This window comes from Sciurus vulgaris, assembly GCF_902686455.1.
Source record: "Sciurus vulgaris genome assembly, chromosome: 5".
NCBI lineage: Eukaryota > Metazoa > Chordata > Mammalia > Rodentia > Sciuridae > Sciurus > Sciurus vulgaris.
In genome coordinates, this window is record NC_136465.1 from 149398441 (window position 1) to 149414988 (window position 16548).

A 16548-nucleotide genomic window follows, 5' to 3' on the forward strand; every position below is an offset into this window, starting at 1 on the left:
TTGGTTTTTTGGGTTTGGTTTATTTCCCTTAGCTTGATATTCTCCAGCTCCATCCATTTACCAGCAAATGCCATAATTTCATGCTTCTTTAATGCTGATTGATATTCCATTGTGTATATATACCTCAGTTTCTTTATCAATTCATCTGTTAAAGAGCACTTATGTTGGTTCCATAGTTTAGCTGGTGTGAATTGAACTGCTATAAACATTGATGTGGCTGCATTACTGTAATAAATTGATTTTAAGTTCTTTGTGTATAAACTGAGGAGTGGGATAGCTGGGTCGAACAGTGGCTCCATTCCAAGTTTTCTGAGGAAACTCCATACTGATTTCCATAATGATCACACCAATTTGCAGTCCCACCAGCAATGTATGAATGTACCTTTTTTCTCATATCCTCACCATTTATTGTTGCTTTTATTTTTGATAATTGCCATTTTGACTGGAGTGAGATGAAATCTTAGAATAGTTTTGATTTGCATTTCTAGAGATGTTAAACATTTTTTCATGTATTTGTTGATTGATTGTATTTCTTCTGTGAAGTGTCTGTTGAGTTTCTTAGCCCATTTATTGATTGGGTTATTTGGTTTTTGGTGATAATTTTTTTGAATTCTTTATATATCCTGAAGATTAATGCTTTATCAGAGGTACATGTGGTAAAGATTTTCTCCCATTCTGTAGGCTTTCTCGGCACCTATTGTTTCCTTTGCTAAGAAGCTTTTCAGTTTGAATCCATCCCATTTACTGAAGGCAATTGATTTTTAATGTAATAAGTCATGCAGGAAACAAAGGCTAGATGATTTCAAAACATGATCAAATTGCATACTTCAAATATGTGCATTTTGTTGTACTTCAACTTTACTTCAATAAAGTATGAAAAATAATATGGTGTCATAAAGATGTGAGATGTGATCTTAAGAGTCATATACCAACCAGGGGTTAAGCAGGATGCTTATTTACTGCCTAAAACATAGAAGCCATAATGGGTTTGGTCTTGCCATTTCTTTTCTCAGTAACATACAGTCTTGTGGACCCTAAGATAAAACCTGCATTTCTTTGTTTGGCATTCAAGGGTCTTATCTCACTGTATATCTCTTTATACAGAATATGCTAAAGACAGGCCTTTTTGAGTTGATAGAATAAGCTGATAAATTTTCAAGTTTTTGCTTTGGAAAATGCTACTCAGAATAGGCTTTTCATTTTCTATCAAAATTTGTAGTTAGACCTATGCTTAGAAGTTGGAACCTCAGCACCAACTTTACCACGTCTCCTCTATTCTGCATCAGTTTTTCCTTCTCTTTTGCCCTCTAGCATATGAACTGGATCTCAGTTTTCCATAAGTGTTCTCTGCAGTGTGACTTTATTTATATTACCTTGATTTTCATATCTTTTCCCCAATCGTTATAAAACTCTCCAGAGCAAGTGTTAATTCAATTTATCTTCCTGGATTACCTTTGTTTCCTTTAATGACTTTTATTGAATTACAATTTCTTATTCCTTTGCATCCATATTTCTACAAAATGCAGACCAATGACAAAGGTTTACATAGAAAAAATTGAATTCAGTTTGTAAGTTGAATATAAGCTAAATACTCATCCACGCTGTGAACATGTGTGATCACTTTAAGATATTAAATGACAGGCAAATTTACCATAGTGCATAAAATTCTTTATTTAGAACAATAAAGTATATGTATATATAATGTAATTTCAAAGTCAAACCTGTATAAAAAAGGGTCAGGACACATACCTATTTTTAAAAAGTACACATACAGTATATACACATACACATCACATTTTACAACTGTTTTTATTTAATTAAACTTCAGTCATAATAAAACTATTTAGAATAGTGTTGACATACATTTACATTACAATATGCAAACTCCAATCTATGACTGAACTAGAGATATATCTGTGCATCCATCTAAATATCTGAATACTTTTCAAGTCCATTGATTTAAAAACAGTGGCAAGTGGACACTATAATCACACATTAATCCTTAGAGTACAGGAGATATGCTATTTTGATTGGAAAATTACATCATGTGTGAGTCTTACAGCTTAGAAATCAAGTAAATGAAAACACCATGGTTTTTTATTTTAAACAATTATTATCTTAATTTTATTAAAAAAATAACATTATAAAATGTAGTTGGAGATGGCAGTTGTACATTTACAATGCTTAGCAAACATTTTAGGATCATAAGTATCCATTTTCATATGGATTATTTCTCAAACACCTTGCTTTGAAATGAAAGTACCATTATTTATCTTTACAAAGGCATTTCAACATTAGTTAATGGAAAGCAGCAACACCATGAATTATGTGATCAAAATCCACAAATAAATTTTAATCTGAATGGCTACACTTTAAAGCCAATTTCAAATAATATCATTTCAAAGATAAGCTAGCTTACTTTAAAATTCTTGTCCCACCGTCCAAATTTAAAATGTAATTTATGAATTATCCTTTTATAAATCGGTTGAAAAATATCTTTTGGCATGTAAAAACTTTATGAGCATCTTATATCTTCTGTTGTTAGCTTTCAGTAAAATAAGAACTTAAACTTAATTTGGTACATTTCCAAATGTTATATGCATCTCCTTTTATCTCTTTCTTACTAAGATGTACTACTTGTTTTCATTCCTCAGAGGTGATCCAAAATATTTATTTAAGCAAAGATAAAAGCCATCTCTCATGTAAATGGTTACCCAATTCACCCTACTTGAGACTGAATTTCACTTTTACTAATGGACCCTATTTACATTAGAAACAAAAACAGCAATGACTTTATAAGGTCAAGATGCTTATTCAGAGATCAGAGTTGGATGTTTTGCATGAGAGAGTTTTTGTTCCATATTCTGCTTTGTCAGTCTTATAGCAATAAGGACTCACCCTCAGAGAAGAGAAGCAACCTCTAAGTTTACCATACAGATGAAAAGAAAACTTAAATTCAAAGAAGGAAGGTCATTTGCCACAAAGGCAGAGTGGAAGCTCCTAAAAATCTTTCCCAACATCCATATCACTATACCAAACTGCCTTTATGAAGAATATATTTATTTCTGAATGAAGAGTAAGTACGGAATGACTAGAAGCTCCATATTAGAATTAAATCTTGAAACCAAAACCTAGCTACAGAAGGACATTGGGAAATATCCATGATTTCAGAATGGATTTTTCTGTTCATTTCTAATCCCAATTGAATTAGAGTAGCAAAATATGCCACAAAGTTTCTCCAGATACCTTAATGCTCAGTGAATTGTGTCTATTTCTTACTAAAAGCAAACATTTCATTATGGGCATATACTTGTTCATATTTTCATTTTTCACAAAAGTAATCTCTTTTTAAGAGCTAGGTTACTTGTTCTATTGTAATAAAAACTCAATTTGCCTCTGACTCATTAAAAGTGGCAGTGTGGTAAGCATATTGGATTATAAAACCATATCTAAGAACACTTCACTAGCACTAGGCAGGCTCCATTTATCACAGAGCCTGTTTTACTACAGACTTGGTTTCTACCAAAGAGGTGCAGAGCTTTCAGTATAATTGAGAATCTGCAGACTTAAGAGATCATTTTAATCAAAAGACAATTTTGAAACATTACAAGAGAGAATTATTAGATACATGGCACCAATTTAAAAGGTGATTTCATGGTTCATCATCTCAGTTGTAAGTTTTTCATAATTTATGATAAAGGATATTTGAACACATATGGGATAAAATAAGCAAAGATATATTTATCTATATATATGTAATTTTTAATCTCAAAGCAGATATGACAGTTAATGTCCAAGCAGCTAGCATCCAAAATAATGTCCAGCATTTTTCTATTATTCATGCGTTTTATTAAACTTTAGTGTTTTAAAAATTGGCAATCCATGTCACTCTCAATGAACCAATACATTTAATAGACAGGATACATCTCCCCTCCTTTATCATGTCAGATTTCATAAACTGCTAAATTTGTTTACTTAGCTCTATTGATTAATACCATGTCCTTCAGTGTTAAAACCCAACAACTAGCTTTGAGAACAAAACTACATTTAAGGAACTCTCAAGCTAGGAAATAGCATTTTCATATGCCCAAGAAAGCTGAAACCACTGGATAAATAAATCAAACTATTAGACTGAGAAGTATCAATCTTTTCCATTTATATACCACTTACACCTAAAACTCATGTTAACTTATGTCTATTTTCCTCAAAACAATCAATGCCACACACTGAGCTAGGTCCTTTCAGCAATTAAACTGACCTTTAATTTCATTACTAATCATTTGTACCATGGGGTATCTGAGGGCCTGAACAAGTTAATGCAGCTTCCCAATGCACTTGGATTGTATCTTAAAGAAATGGCCAGCACTTGAAGAAGCACAGCATGTTGGACAAGAAAAGAACCCGAGAAGTCAGCTGAGCTCTTTGGTATAAAAAAAGAGCAAAGGCCACGTACTGAAACTGTATGTGGATTAGCTGTGAATATGAGCTAAGATCCAACTACACTGGAAATTCTTGGACCTTTGAAATCAAAGGAAAGCTAGCAGTTAATTTTTCATGCCCTTTTGTACAACTACATTGAAAATGGTCAGCTTATGGTTATGGCAATGGTGTTACCACAAGGATTTAGAATGAAAAGCTTTGGATTCCTTTATGTATTTGTTCATGATCTGCTAGAAGAACCTTCAACAAAGTAAAACTCTAAGAAAAAATCATTCTTTGACTTTAGTCAGAAGTTCTTTCAACTATTAAAAAATTGACAAGGGGAATTCACATAATATCTTACAAATTCTGGTTTAAAAGTACAATTTACATATTGGAAATTCCTGCCAATTTCACTCTTAATATGACAAATGCTGTCACACATTTTAAATAGCAAACTGACATGCATAACTACATAAAGCTTTCTTTTTATTTATTTTTAATCCATAAACCTTAATGAATACAGAGTGCCTGATTTTAAATAAATGGTTCCTTTAAACAGATAATGGTGATTATACTATAAACAAAGTTTCCTGATTCCTTGCATTCTTGTAAAAGCCAAGTAACCTAGTTTTTCAACACCCATTTAGCATGTGGGTGTGGTTTTCTAGCCTTAGATGCTAAATATCATAATTTAGTTTTACTCTCTCCCATGGTGGAAATTGAAAATGGGACCTTCATACATTCAACATTTTCTCTTAAGTCCATTTACACTCTGTGATAGTTTTAGAATATAAACCTGTCATACTATATTTTGCAAACACAATTTACACACTCTAGAATGGTCAAGAGAAAAGGCCGACTTCACCAGAGGTGCCAAAGGTCCTCCTGGGAACATTCTCCTGCTGGGCAGTGTTCATAGAATTTTCCTGTGACGATGCTGACAGTCTTCCCTATGCCAAGGCATTGCCATTCTAATTCAATACTGGCTCCCCTGCAGAGATGGAACCAGCCAGCCACCAAGTCCATGTATCTAGTGGGCTATGGGTGTGCATGGTCAGTGTCAGAAGAGATCAGGACCAGACCCTTCTTGTTAATCAGCAACTACAAGACTGATATGCCTGTTCCAATCCCTTTGTTCCTACGGCTTCCCACACCTGACAGCAGCTGATGCTACTGAGTTTTTACTCTTTTTTTTTTTTTTTTCAATAGTTTTCTAGATCCCTTTTAGTATTCCCCCAACTATCTTGGCTGACATCTACTTGCAGAGACCAGAATGACTATAGACTTCAGGCAGTAACTGAAGAGTAAAGCTGTGCGGTTTTTCAGCACTTAGACACTCCTGGAGGCATGCAAATGGTGCCTGCAAACTGGGACACATGCTTTCTTGCCCGTCATCACTTGCAAGTTCTGAATGAGACTATAAGACCCCCAGGTCCTGAAAACAGAGTCCTGCTCCATGCAAGTTCTTCTTTATAGATGATTAATGCAGTGCCAGTTTCACAGTAAAACACTCTGTTCCAATTTCTGAATCATCCATATAAAGCCATGAGTAGCAAGAACAGATAAAGATGAGGTCTGTCACTTCAGACAGAATAGGAATTTGTTTAAAGCTGCTTCATTAATGAAGCAAACATGAACTGTTACCAGCCTAGAGGGAAAGGAAAAAAAGAGATTATGTTGTGTTTTCTTTCTGAGAATGAGTAATAGACTTATAATGTGTTACACTTCACTTTAAAGAAATGGATACATTGTTTTCTTACCTGTAATGAAGAGCCTACCTTCTCTGATCTCCCTGGGAACATTTAACATTTCTGAAATTATCTTATTTATTGTTCATATCCTTCTATGAGAATATAAACTCCATAAGGGCAGGGAACTGTCTATCTTTTTTTACTGTTGTACCTCAACTTCTATATCAGTGCCTGGTACCGAGTTCATACTTAGTAAATATTTGTCGAACATAGAATGGACGAATGAGTTCCCTTTGGCTTTCTTACCTCCAATTATCTCAGGGCCACCACCATTTATCTTAGGGTTATCAATCTCGTTAGCTCTGAGTTTCTCTAGCAAGGTTACAAAAGGTAGTAGACAGATGGTGTAGGGGGAAGCAGCAAAGGACTAGGAAGTCTGGAGAGTGGAGAGTGAAGAAGTGGAGATAAGACGGAGTAGCATGAAACAGGTAGAGAAGCAGGTCAGAGGTCACCAATAAGTAACAGCTTCACAGCCACTGAGCAGCTCCAACATCCTGACCATCAAGCTAGGCTCTAGAAATCACTTCTCTCAACAGAGGAAATAACAGCAGCAATGTCTCATTTAATATTTCCATTCAGACAAAGAAATCCTGGAATCACGCACTGACAAAGACCCTGGAGAGCCTCACTACACCCTATTATATTTGGTGAAGCACAAAAAGACATACTGTGTTTTATTTCTTCAGTGGTGGGAAACCACTGAGTTTCCAGGTTGTTCAATTTTTCCAGGAAAGTGTTTGTACATTCTTATCTACATTTTTTATAGAATGCAAAAATCATATTTAATGTATACCTCAGTTTCAGTTTATCTACTTTTTAAAAAATTATAGAGTGTCTTCATTTTATCTTCAATCACATCTGCTAAATAAACTATTTTACATTTCTCTTCTTCCCTATGGACTCTCTTTTCTTACTTTGGTTCTTGTTTAGCAATTCTAGACTCAAAGATCACTGGTTTCAAAATATTGAGATAGTTACACAGAATATATACAAAATTTCATAGTAAGAATAATTACAATATCTTAATCTAAATTTAGATGTCATACATCTAAAGAGCTGTATTATTACATATCAATTTACCAGAGTTCCAGAAACTAGAGAATTGGTATTTAAGAAAACAGAATTCAGTCCAGAAATAAAAATTAAGAGACTTTAAAACTTCAGAAATTCAAAATATAGAAGAGATTTAAAAAATTAAGCATAGTAGAAAAGCAAAAGGGAATCACAAAAGACTATTTTTTAAATCTATGAATAATTTGAAATTCTAGGATGCATTAAATGTAAAGAAGTAAGACTGGAAATCTATTTTTGATTTTGTCCCTGGGTCACTTAGTAAAGAAAATAAACTTGGAGGCTGAAAATTGCTTTCCCATAGAACTAAACTACAATTTTTGTAATGATATCCTGGATTTTTTTTTTTTATAACAACCTCACATAATAAGCAGGATGAGTATTATTATCCCCTCATGATATAGTGATGTGTCGCTTAATGATGGGGATGTGTTCTGAGAAATGAGTCATTAGGTGGTTTGTGCAAACATCATAGAGCATACTTGGACCAACCTACATGGCATAGCCTATTGCACACCTAGGCCTATTATAATCTTATGGGACCACCATCAAATATGTGGTACACTGTTGACCAAACATCAAAGTGACCTTTGAACACAGATTGTATTTTTGGTCCTTCCTGACTTAGATTATGACACTTTTAATACATGAGAAACCAAGGGTTAAAAGACATTGACTCACCTAAGATCTTATAACTCATTAATTTACAAAACCAAGATTTGGACCCAGGCCTAACCCTTTCTAATACTCTATAAAGTGGCTATAAAAAAAAGCTCAGAAACAACATTCCAGTTAAATATGCCCATCCTAGCTACACCAACCCCTGATTACTTTTCCTAAACCTTTGCTTTGACAGCATCTCTTTCCTAACCTCTCAAACAGCTCTTTATATTATCTAATGGAACACAGCTATGCTCCTAGAATTAAAACTGTCTTTCAAAGTGATGCCCACCATTTCTTTTCGGCATTTTAACCTTTTAGGTGTGACTTCCATTGGAGTCCAACTGTACAAAGTGACCATTAAACACAGTTTGAACTTTTGGGCCTTCCTGACTTATTTTATGTCGTTTGCAGTATCTACATGAACCCTTTCCCAGGGCCAATAAAATTTTACTAATCATCCAAGATCTAATGCCTCCTCCATCACTGAAAAAACGAAGTCCTTCTGTTCCTAGTGATTTCTCTGTCCCTCAAATAAGGTGAGCATGTTGTGTGTGCATGGCAAAATTCTAAGGGATGCCATCCACACCAATATCGGTGGGGTTGAGTTCACATAATGTACAGCCATAGGCAGTAGCCCTAACTTTGACCTCTGATGGCATTTTTTTTGTCAGTTCCCTTTATTGTCTTCTACACTTTACAGTCTTATAGTTTACTTTTAGAATTGGTTATTATATATATGTCTCATTTTCTTTTGGAAGCTATACAATTTGACATAACTAAATCTTATTTTCTGTCCACCAATGCACTTATGAAAGTTTGTTAGAATCACATTTGTGGGAAGAATAAAGAGCAAAACTTTCACATAGCATATTAATGTATATGAAGCTTTTAATGGAATTTATTTCGATTTTCTTTCTTTCCTTTAAATTGGGCTACATAACAACGAAATGCATGAAGAGTTCTTGTATAGAGCCACATACAGATAGTTGGTATTAGCCAGGTGAAAAAGTAGATCCTTAACTTCTCATGTAAATGTTTTCATGTTTGATGTCAAATAAATACAATTTCAGTATATATTTTTTAGAAGCCATGTTTTTGGTTTCTAGTTCATTACTTAATTCCTTCTATTTTCTTTCCTTATATTTAAATATTAGAACCATCTATCTTCTTTTTGTTTCCAAATTATAGGTTAGTTCCTTGGGAGAATTAACTATTCCATATAATTTAAATTTTAGTGTTCCATCTATTGTCTTGATTTACTTTTAGTTAGTGAAACTTCTATTTCAAGGAGAAATTCTTATCAAAAATCTGAGCCATTATCTTTGTTTCCCCTTTCCTATTAATTAACAGAGCGATTACAATCCAAATTACAACTAATTTTCAAAAGTATATAATTACAATTCCACATTTTTTCTATCTTGGTACTTTTTACTATGGTTATTATTATTTTTTGGTTGATTTCCTGTTCTGCCACATCATATTTTGCTATCTTAAGTGTTCTTTGTATGACAAACTTACCTAAGTAAACTTAAAGTTCAGGTAGTCAATAAGTTGTTACAAGGATATATACACATTTTGACTTTGGTGTTTGCAGGTTCACAGTGATGAACTGGTTCCCTGGCCTACCTATACCCTACTTTTTCCCTCAGCATTTGAATTCTTATTTAACCACAGGTATACTCATTTGTCTTTTGATTTCCATAAATTTTATTCTCACATTATTATTGCCATTCTCTGAGATATTCATTCATCTCTTCATTCATTTAACAAATATTTATTCATTACTTGTAGATATAAAGTATGAGTAATATGGTTTAGTGGAATTCCAAAATTAAATACAGAAACAAATACTGCTCTCTGAGAGCATATGGTTTCAAAAAGACGCAAAATGTCTGTAACTGTGATGCCCTATCATGAGTCACGTGAAATGTAATCTGAGTTAACAGAGATTCGTGTTTTTTTTTTTAAATTGTAAACAAATGGGATACATGTTTCTCAGGCAAATGGATGAAATTGGAGAATATCATGCTAAGTGAGATAAGCCAATCTCAAAAAAACAGATATTTGTTTTAAAGGGGAGTCAGATTTTCGAACATAGAGGTATCTGCACTGGGCCTTGAGAGGGCTTTGCAAAGATGGAATATGGGACTCTATATCAAAGAGAATCAGTCACTGACTTCTTCTATCCACCATTCGTTTTATATTAACTACTAGTAGGTGTGACAAGTTTATTTCATAACAATTTTGGGCTTCTTTTACTTGTCTAATTTGATTCATTTTATACACAAGTAATATTTCATACTTTTGAGGAAAATAAATCAAGAGTAGACTCCCATATGACAACAGTGCTCCTTGCTGTGTACTTCTTGCTGTCCCACTGACCAAAACTAGCAAAGTAAACACATATATACAGAGACACAAGATAAAAACAAGCCCTACTTCAAAACTATCTCCCTTACCTGTCAGTTAAACTTTTATATAGGCCTCATTTATTCACTCAGTATCTCATTCATCAAACATTTATCAAGAGTCCACAATGCATAAACAACAAATATTTGCTAAGGATACAGCAAGAGCCAGGCAGACTAGGCTCCTATTCCTGTATGGTATCTGACTAGTAGAATTATGCATAAGTTTTTTGACTATGGTTGTTTTAAAATGCCTTCTTTTCCCCTCCTAAACAGATGGCCTGGGTTTCCCCATCATAATCCATTCTCCAAATGTCACAGAACAAATGCCACAATTAAAGTCACATGATTGACAATCTGTGTGCCCAAACAGGATCCCCACAATGCCATCCAAATCTAAACAACAGAGGTCAGTACTTGAGCTTTTATGAACCAATTAGCCACTTAATGTGTGGTTTGTGGATGTCTTAGCTTAAGAGAACTGAAAGGGCAGGAAAGAAACAGTGAGGCTTGTGTTGAGGTTGAAGGACAGAGAAAAGGGCTTCCAAGAAAAACAATGATTTCAGGTTGGGGAATGCTGCTTTAGAAAACAGAAAGGGTCAAGTGAAGAACAGAAAAAATGAGCCTAGAGAGAAGCTAGGATGGGAAGAAAAAAGAAAGGATGCTATCCATGCTTTGGATGCTTTGGACCCAGGACTCGAGGGTATGACTGAAGGAAAATAAAGAAATGTGTGCAGCAACGAGATTAAGTGTTTGAGAAATAGGCTATGTAATTATTGTATCATATTATGTTGGGTTGCTGAAAAATGATCTTTTATAATAATAAAAGTGAGTTCCTAGAGGAAGCAAGAGACCTTGACCCAGCTCCCTGGGGGAAGACTCAATCTGGAGATAAATGTCTGAATCTGGGACAGAAGTGAAAGCTTTCAGGACAGTAGCCTGTAAGGAGAGGAAGACAGCATAGATGGCATGGGGAACAAGCTGCAAGAGTGTGAGGTCCTCTGAGACCAGGCAGTGCAGGGAGGAATCGAGGTCCTTCCTACACCACTGTGGTAGATGCCGTCAGGATTCAGGAGCAAGAGCATACCTACGAGCCAGGCAGCAGAAAGGAAAGTGGGATCAAGCTAATACCACTGGGTGTCCCTCAACTACATCTGCAGCTTGGGAGCAGGGAAAGTAGATAGTTCAGGAGAAGATGAACTTCAGGTCCTTCTGGCCAGGTCTTACTCTCTTCCCCTGCACAGTCCCTCCCCAGACCACATAAATCAATCACAGCAGGTATCTGTCACTGGTATATACTCAGGGTGTCCTGCTCTCTGGATTACAATAAGCCACTTATTACCAGCCATGTGGCAGGTGGCACTTTGTTTTGATAGCTTTACTCTGCTAATTGTAAAATATTTTCACGTTTTCTCCTCTTCCTTAAAGTGGCAGAGAAAGTTTTAGTTTTCTCTTCTTCAGCATCTAATAAATGGGGACACTGTCATGTTATGGTGGTTACACCTAAATGAAATTGGTTTTATTTATTTTTCCTCTATTAATAATATGTTATTTTATTACTAATTTCCTCTACTTTCTTCATCTAGTTTTATTTTTTAACCTCAAAAATAACCCAAGCAAATGTCCACTGACATTTGATGAATCAGGACTAACCCTGCTTACCTTACAAAACTTGAGAATACACAATGAGTGAGATATACACAATTCAATTATGTTACAACTTCTGTTAAGATACTGACATCTGCTCCATAGAGGATATAGTAATAAAGTTTGTTTCTAAATTTTGGCCTCTAAGATGTTATATAGTTTTTACTAAAGATTTCAGCCTGAATTGTACAAACTTACCAATGTATGAAGGTAACAGTGTTGATACAAGCCACAATTACACTTCTTGAAACTCTCTCTCTTTCTCTTGCAACATACTGAAAAACAAGAAAAATTCTTTATGTGCTTTTGGTCAGAGATTCTGAAGTACAAGCTATGATCTTGGCTATTTGTAAAGAAAGTAGCAAAACACAGCAAAATTGGGTGGGGAAACTAACTTCACAACTATAACTACAGGAAAGAGGGATGATTATCTGTCTCAATAGTCTTCCCAAGAAGATAGAAAAGCTCTTTATATACATACTGAAGATACTTATATGCACTTAATATGTGTGTATATAGAAACAGAGGCATGACGTGAGAGAAAGTAAGATGTTGAAATTGCTGGGCATGTTTGCTATAATGTCAGCTATTTGGGAGGTAGAAGTAGGAGGATCTCAAGCTCAAGGCCAGCCTGCACAACTTAGTGAGACCCTGTCTCAAAATAAGATATAAAAAGGGGTGGGGTGTAGCTGGTGGAGCACTTGACTAACATGTCCTAGGCCTTGGGTTTGAACCCTTCGTACCACACACACACACACACACACACACACACACACACACACACACACAAATCCATTTTGAAAATTATAACCACAGGTAAATAAAAATGAAATATTAGTGCTGGGAGATATGGGGTAGGAAACAAGAGTTATCAAAGTCAGTTATAATAATGTATGTTGAGAAAAGCTAAGAGCTCTGAAAATCAGAGTGAAGTAAAACATATAAAGTAAGTAAGAGAAAGTCAATAAAAACATTTTGAATAAGAAGTGACATTTCAAGTAAAGGTTTAGGAAGAATATAATAAAGACAAAATTTAGAAGGACTAGAGATTCTGTGGCAGCAACTTAGCTAGTAGATAACAGTACAGACACGGATGGAGATGACTGTGGTTGAAGAACTTAAGGAGCGTGTTTTTTGGGGGAAAGTGTGGAAAAGAAAGAATACGTAAAGGTGCTGAAGAAACAATTATGTGAAGGTGTTCTACAGGTAAATAAAGATGTAAAGTTGAAGAGACAGTGATAGGTCAGAGACATGGAAAAGGATTTGGGACATATCACGGAGTTGCATCATGAGATTAACAACTTCACAAAGGTGTTATGAGCATGTGCATGCATGGTACCTAGTAATGACAATGGCAAGCCTGCTCATGAACACATTTAGCAAAACACAATACCTTATCTCATTATCCTCTTCATTAATCTGTATATTTTCACCTGCCCTTGTAAGATTTGGTTGTTTCTTCTGGGAAAAGAGCAAAGACATATATTATAAAAATGACGGCGATGATATTTAAGAGGTAGGTGGTCTTCACTTTTATCTTTAATGTCAATAACTCCGTAACAGTTTTTTTAGCATGTAAAATATTTTTGCAGTACAAAGTTATGAAAAATGCATGTGTTATTAACTCAACATTTTTAGGATGTTGGGGTAAAGGAGTGAAAAAAGAAACTCTCAGATTTGAGCGTAATCAAATTCAAAAGACATTTCTAAAAGCTGAATCATAATGATTTAGCACATTTTATAATCTCAGGCAGGCTTCAATAAGAGAACAAAAGAGCAGTAACACAAATGGCATTTATTTGGTTTTTAAGCATATTATATGATTTTTAGCATATTTTTTCATTTTTAAATCTGGTTCAACCATTAAGTCAGATCCCATTCCTTAGGCACAGTGCCATGGACTATGGGTGCATTCTTAGCCAGAGGCATCATCTCCAAAGCATGAGGAATAGTGGAAACTTTTCTAAAATTTAAATTTTGTTGAAACTATAAGTTAAGGTGGACTCGTTGTTTTCTCAAGAGGATCCTTTTTTGGAAAAGGGAAGATTGCTAATGATATGTATATAAAGTATGAACAAATAAATATGTAAAACTGATCAAAAGAAAAAAAGAAGAGCAAACTCACCTTCCAGTATAAGGCTCCAAAAGCAAAGCCAATTACAAGGGAAAAGAATGCTGGCAAAGCCATGACTGCCCACTGCAGGCTGGGGTCTTCAATGGAATTTGCTGCCTTCCCTGTGATTTAAAGAACACAGTAGTGAATACAGCAGATTCATCCTTGAAGTTTTCCTCTTATCCTGTGGTTGTTCCCACGTGTTTCCATAATGTACTCTTGACCTATATCTGCTTAAAGTATTCAAAAGTCTGATTTTTTTTTCTGTTGAGTTTTATTTTTGCCAGGCAATGTAAGTCCGTTAACCTCCATAAGATGAATGCATTAAAAAAAAGAAAAAAGAAGAAGAAACCACACAGAGAGAAAGAGATTTAAGTTGGTTAATGTTCATGCACATGGAACACAGGCTTGGCATACTCCTAGGAGAGGGGATTCTCTATCGAACAAATCTATTTTCTATGTCTCTATCTTCTAATGTCTCTTCACCTTCTCATTCTTGCCATCTTACCCCCAGATTTTAAAGATAACATTTTAGAAGCTGGATCAGGGTCTGTACACACTCAGTTAAGTCTACCTTGCTGTGTACTGTAGTTATGGTAATCTGGGTACCTCATGCTTAGAATCATGGTTGTCTGCTCATTCATATCTTCACTTAATGAATGCCAACTACTGTGGATGAACTACTGGTTGGATTTTTCACTTTTGACATGGGAAAGCTTGAAATTATATAATATAGAGAACAGTTGAAGCCACCAGGGTCATCTCATACTATGTCTAAATAAGTATCTTAGTGACAAGAAGATGGGATTGGCTTGGGACTCCTTCCATGAACCTGCCTCCCTCTTCCATGATAGGCAGAGTGATTCATGAATTAAACAAAACATAAATTAAATAAAAATTTGATGGACTTTTCTGTATGTCTGCTTACAAAGATCAAATTGTTTGGAAACATTGACACATATTTGTCAATCTGTAAGAGTTAAATTTGGTGTTTTCTTTCAAAGATGTAAGGCTTTAGAAATTATAAATTTCCCAATCATCATATGATCGAAACGTAAACTAACTCAAAGTAAAGTAACTCTCTCTAGTTATTTTTTCACCAGAATTTGGATTACAAGGTCAGCTGGCAACTACATCAAATTAACATCCAACATATCTAAAGCACACAATACAAAGAATAAATCCACTGTGTGTGCTGGTCAATATCTACAAGGGAAAAAAGAAAAACTCACAGATTTAATCTAAGAGGTGACAAATAGGTGTTATCTACTGTAGTGAGAACAAGAATTGCCCATTCCTCCCCTTACCCCCAAGCATCTGTGAACTGGGAGCAGGAAATTTCCTGATCACATGACTCCTGTTTCCAAAGAGACTCTGATGATAAGAAGTTTGCATGTGTCTCAACGTGCATGTGTTGGAGGGGAGGGATGGTGATGGATGTTCACGCAGTGTAAAAAGTAACTGGAGCTGGGTAGGGAGTTACAGGAAGTGGGGTCATCATTTACATAATCACCTCCTTGAGACTAATCTAACAGTTGTTTTTGCTCACCCCACATCCTATGGCCCCATGAATGCTGCTTCAGGCACCTCAAATAGGACCTCAATATAAATTTTCTCACTAAAATTAGCTTCAGTTATAAAATGAGATTTGGTATAATTGAAGCAGTACTGATTATCACATTAATATGGTAATCATCCTTAAAATAGTCTGGGGTGTAAGTACCATTTACAAAAGTGTTTTCTATGAGAAAATAGATTTGGGGTTAAAGCACTTCCTACCATTTTAGGAATTTTAATATCAGTATCTAAAATAATTTGGTTCTTTTTCTCTGTGTGTGATGCTTCTTGATTAACAGCCTATTGTGGTCCCCACTGTCCACTGGGATTGTTAAGTGCATAATTATGATGGATTTGACTAGGTGACCTTCTGAAGAGGCCCTAACCAATATACAAGAAAGAACAAAGAAGTTATTGATACTCTGTTCCATAACCAGTGGAAAATTCCAGCGAGCTCAGATGCTCCATGACTATGCTTGGTTAACCAGATGTTGACATCCAGGCATCCTAACATCCTTGTTCTTCCTATTCTATCCAAAGGCCAAAACAGAGTTTTGGATTTCACCACTCAGACCAGTAGAAAAACTACTCACTAGAAAGGATAGGGAGATTATCAGAAAGTGAGATGTACTAGAACTCATTACCTCAAGCCTTTCTCAGGCACGTTGAAAGGGCTAAAGGAGGAGCTTCAAATAGCCATGAATGAGGGAGTCCTTGCTAAGGAAAGTACACATCCTCTCTGTAATGCTGTGACTTCTATCAGTTGACAGTTCCACCCCTAGGCTGTGGGTTAATACAGCAGCCAAAGTCCTCCTTGAGGAGAAGGGAAGGAAAGGGACCCTAAAACCAGGGAGAAGAGCAGTTGACAGCTACTGAGTGGCACCTCTAATGGAGGTCAGTGTCACCCTTACTTTTG

General features: G+C 35.3%; 1 protein-coding gene across 2 annotated transcripts in view; it reads right to left on the bottom strand.

Moving 5' to 3' along the window:
- Window positions 1-1790: 1790 nt before the first annotated feature.
- Window positions 1791-16548, bottom strand: part of KITLG (KIT ligand) — an 82636-nt gene continuing 67878 nt past the window's right edge. For both annotated transcript variants that reach the window (XM_079139212.1, XM_079139211.1), the window contains 4 exons: window positions 14088-14197; window positions 13356-13423; window positions 12161-12237; window positions 1791-6070 (listed from right to left, as the gene is read on the bottom strand). In XM_079139212.1, the coding sequence (XP_078995338.1) occupies window positions 12198-12237; window positions 13356-13423; window positions 14088-14197 (218 nt within the window). In that variant the 3' untranslated portion in view covers window positions 1791-6070; window positions 12161-12197. The remainder of the gene's footprint in view (window positions 6071-12160; window positions 12238-13355; window positions 13424-14087; window positions 14198-16548) is intronic.